Here is a 3,714-nt window from a genome sequence, read left to right on the forward strand (position 1 = left end):
GCTGTTAATCTTCATATTTTTCTGGACATACATTTAGATTTTCAACAACACAGTCATGCATCTGTGCATTACAACTTTTTGTTTCCTCTCAGCCCTTTTATCTTTTTTTTTTTTTTCCCCAAGAGATGGAGGGGGTCTCACTGTATTGTTTAGGCTGGTCTTGAACTCCTGGCCTCAATTGATCCTTTCACCTGGGCCTCCCAAAGTGCTGGGATTACAGGAGTTAGCACCTGGCTCACGTATTTTTATTCTTTTTTATTGCGTAGTATTTTATTATATGGATATACCACAGTTTATCCATTTTCCATATGGACATTGAGATTGTTTCCAATTTTTGTTTATTGTGAATAAAGTTGCTGTGAACAGTTTTGTACTTGGCTTTTTGTAGGCAAATGTTTTCATTTCTCTTGGATGAATACTGAGGCGTAGAATTTCTGCATCAAACTGTAGGTGCATGTTTAATTTCATAAGAAGTTGTGAAACCTTTTTCCACAGATGTACCATTTTGTAGTCCCATTAGCAATGTATGAGAGTTACAGTTGCTCTGTATTCTCACCAGCATGTGGTGTTTTTAATTTTTAGCTATCATAGCAGGTGTGTTTTGGTTCTCACTGTGATCTTAATTTGCATTTCCTTGATCACTAAAGATACTGAGAACTTTTTCATTTGATTATTTACCATTTGTTAATCTAACTTGGTAAAGTGTGTAAAGCCTTTTGCCTATATAGTTATTGTTTTAGTTGGTTTTATCATTTGGATATAGTTTTTAATCACATAATTTTTAGAGTAATTAAAAGTATACTTGCATTACATTTAGTAACAAAAGCAAGATTAATCTGAATTCATGCATCTCTTATCTCTTTGGGTAAGACATTTTAGATTCCAGTTTCATATATAACAAATTGCTGTGACCTTTATTTACTCTCCTTGCCCACAGCTGATCTTTCAGTTCCTTCTCAATACTTTCAATGTTGGAACTTCTCCCCTTTTTTCCCCCAAAAAACATTGGAGACAAAGGGAGTCTGAAACCCTTGTTGCCTGAACATAACCACTCAAATTATCTCTGGTTTTCTCCTTCCCGGAGCAATATTCTAATATTCTCTATTGCCATTCATTCAGTGTATCCAGACTTCGAAAAATCTTAGAGGTCCATAGGCTCCACTTATGAGAATGGATTTTCATCAGAGGGAAACCTATTGAGAATTTAAGTTTACTTTTTATGGTATTTTAGCTACAGCCATCAACTTGAGCCAAAAGGCAACCAGCCTACCAAAGTAAACTACTGACACATATGTGGTGAGCATGCCAATGTAATGAAAATGTATTCTCTTTTTACAGAAGCTGCTAATAATTCAGATTCTGGCCTAGAAGGCCAAGAGGAGTCTTCGAAGGAAATTGCATCATCAAATGCTGCCTCCACTGATCACAACCCAACACCTAATGATGATGGCAAATCACATGAACTATCTAATCTTAGGCTGGAGAATCAATTACTGAGGAATGAAGTTCAGTCTTTAAATCAAGAAATGGCCTCATTACTTCAAAGATCTAAAGAAACTCAAGAGGGTAGAGCCTTATTTAAATTGTTCAAGATTAGAAATTTAACTTTCAAAACTAAAACCTTTACATTTACACAATTAGGAATAGTTTAGATGAGACTTAAAAAATGGTATTTTCATAGAAATGTGGGGCTTAGATTTGGAAATGGTACCACTGGTCCTCCCACCAACCTGAAACAGAATATTGGCTTGTTAGGGTCATTCTTTAGGAACCATGACATTTAAGAACTGAGAGTAACTAAACATTAGTAATTGTCTAGTTTGTTTATTTATTCTAAACTTTCAAGGGGGACTGTTCCATTAACCAAAGGTGGGATTAAACAAAATAGTGGACACTAACATGTAGGGGTATAGAATTGCTGTTCCAGAAGGCATTAAATATATATGGAATTCACTTTGAATAGTGCCCTCGGGAATTGTGCAATGAGATGGCTCCAGAGTGGAAAACCTCGAATTCCTCTGAAATGGGTAATTAAAAAGGAAATAATCTCATAACTGAGGTAGTAACAGGGGAATGTGAGAATGTTAAGTGTGGCTGAGGAAAAAACAAGAGACACATTTGCTGCCTTGGTCCTTGGGGCTAATTAGAAAGGAGTAGGGGAACAGTGGGAAAAGCTTTGCCAAGGCATGGATGGAAGTCCAGAAGAGCAGAATAGGAAGATGGTTTAAGACTAACTAGTATGGCTGACTTAGAAAAAGCTTTACATTACCAAGACTAAATTTAGACAATAGAAACTGAACTTTTCCTGAGACCCTGTAAAGTTCACTTCGGTGTTGAGAAAACTTTTATTTTTTTTGTGGCAAACTGCAATTACAGATGGTGTATGAGGATGTGGAAATGCCATTGTATTCTGAAATAGAGCACTGCATTGCTTTTTTTGCACTGATTTCCTAGGTTAAAAGAATAACATCTACAATATTGTTTTTTCCTGGAGATACAAAGCATTTAGGAGCAAAAACCCAAACCCAGTTGATATGGTATTAATACTGTGCTGTCAACTCGATTTGGTTTTTGGCTCCCAAATGCTTGATGATGTATCTCCAGGAAAAAACAACGTTGTAGAAGAGCAGCTAGCTTCATGCCCCTTTCTAATCTAATAACTGTAATGTAGGTGTGAATATTGGCTTGGAAAATAGATGTCCCATTTGGGGACAAAAAAATATTGAAGATGTTCGTAAGCTCCTGATTTTGGCAATAAGTAAGGTACTAAAAAGACTCGACGAAGGAACTGTATGTGCTCTGAAAAAGATGTGTTTGGTTTTGCTTGTATAGAGAAATTTCATTTTTTTGTAGAGTTAAACAAAGCAAGAGCAAGGGTTGAAAAGTGGAATGTTGACCATTCAAAGAGCAATCGAATAACTCGAGAACTCCGAGCGCAAGTAGATGACCTGACTGAAGCGGTGGCTGCAAAGGATTCTCAGCTGGCAGTACTGAAAGTGAGACTCCAGGAAGCTGACCAGCTACTGAATACTCGCACAGAAGCGTTAGAAGCCTTACAGATTGAAAGATCACGGTAGGTAATTCAATTAATAATGAAAAAAGCAAGGTAGAATGGTTCTCTCCTCCCAGTACAAGTAATGGTAAGCATTGTGGTGTATCCTATCTTATGAAAATTTAGCTTTTTGGAAATTTACAAGAGGGAAAATTTGTTTCAGTAGTGTTGGAAATGTGTATGATTAAAATGGATCCATTGTTTGAACCTTGAGATGCAGTGTTAGCGAATTCTGAATTTAAAAGTATTTGAATAATGTCATTGATCTTCAATATATAGTGTGTGCTTAAATTTGGATATCTAAAAATATAAATTACATTCCGTTAGAAAGGGAAAAGATTTCTCTAAGAATGTTTTAGTCAGATCACCTTTTTTATGCTTGACTAACAAGCTGACGCTCTAAGTTATTCTACCTTATCTCTTGTACGCTGTGGAAATGAGTTATTTCACATGATGCATTCTCTTTTAGAATAATACAGGATCAAAGCGAAGGTAGTAGCCTACACAATCAAGCTCTGCAAACACTTCAGGAGAGACTACATGAAGCGGATGCCTCTCTGAAGAGAGAGCAAGAGAGCTATAAACAAATGCAGGTTAGAATGGGAGGCAACAGATTTCTGTTGTTATTTGGACAAGGAAAAATGACTTTATGCTGTTTCATA

The 3,714-nt window shown here is 36.3% G+C and overlaps 1 protein-coding gene across 1 annotated transcript in view; it reads left to right on the forward strand.

Moving 5' to 3' along the window:
• GOLGA5 (golgin A5) overlaps nt 1-3,714 on the forward strand; it is an 18,909-nt gene that overhangs the window by 6,648 nt on the left and 8,547 nt on the right. Inside the window, exons 3-5 of the mRNA XM_012656730.1 lie at nt 1,339-1,566; nt 2,854-3,073; nt 3,522-3,645. Of these exons, the coding sequence (XP_012512184.1) occupies nt 1,339-1,566; nt 2,854-3,073; nt 3,522-3,645 (572 nt within the window). The remainder of the gene's footprint in view (nt 1-1,338; nt 1,567-2,853; nt 3,074-3,521; nt 3,646-3,714) is intronic.

Source organism: Propithecus coquereli, unplaced genomic scaffold (assembly GCF_000956105.1).
Source record: "Propithecus coquereli isolate 6110/MARCELLA unplaced genomic scaffold, Pcoq_1.0 Scaffold516, whole genome shotgun sequence".
NCBI lineage: Eukaryota > Metazoa > Chordata > Mammalia > Primates > Indriidae > Propithecus > Propithecus coquereli.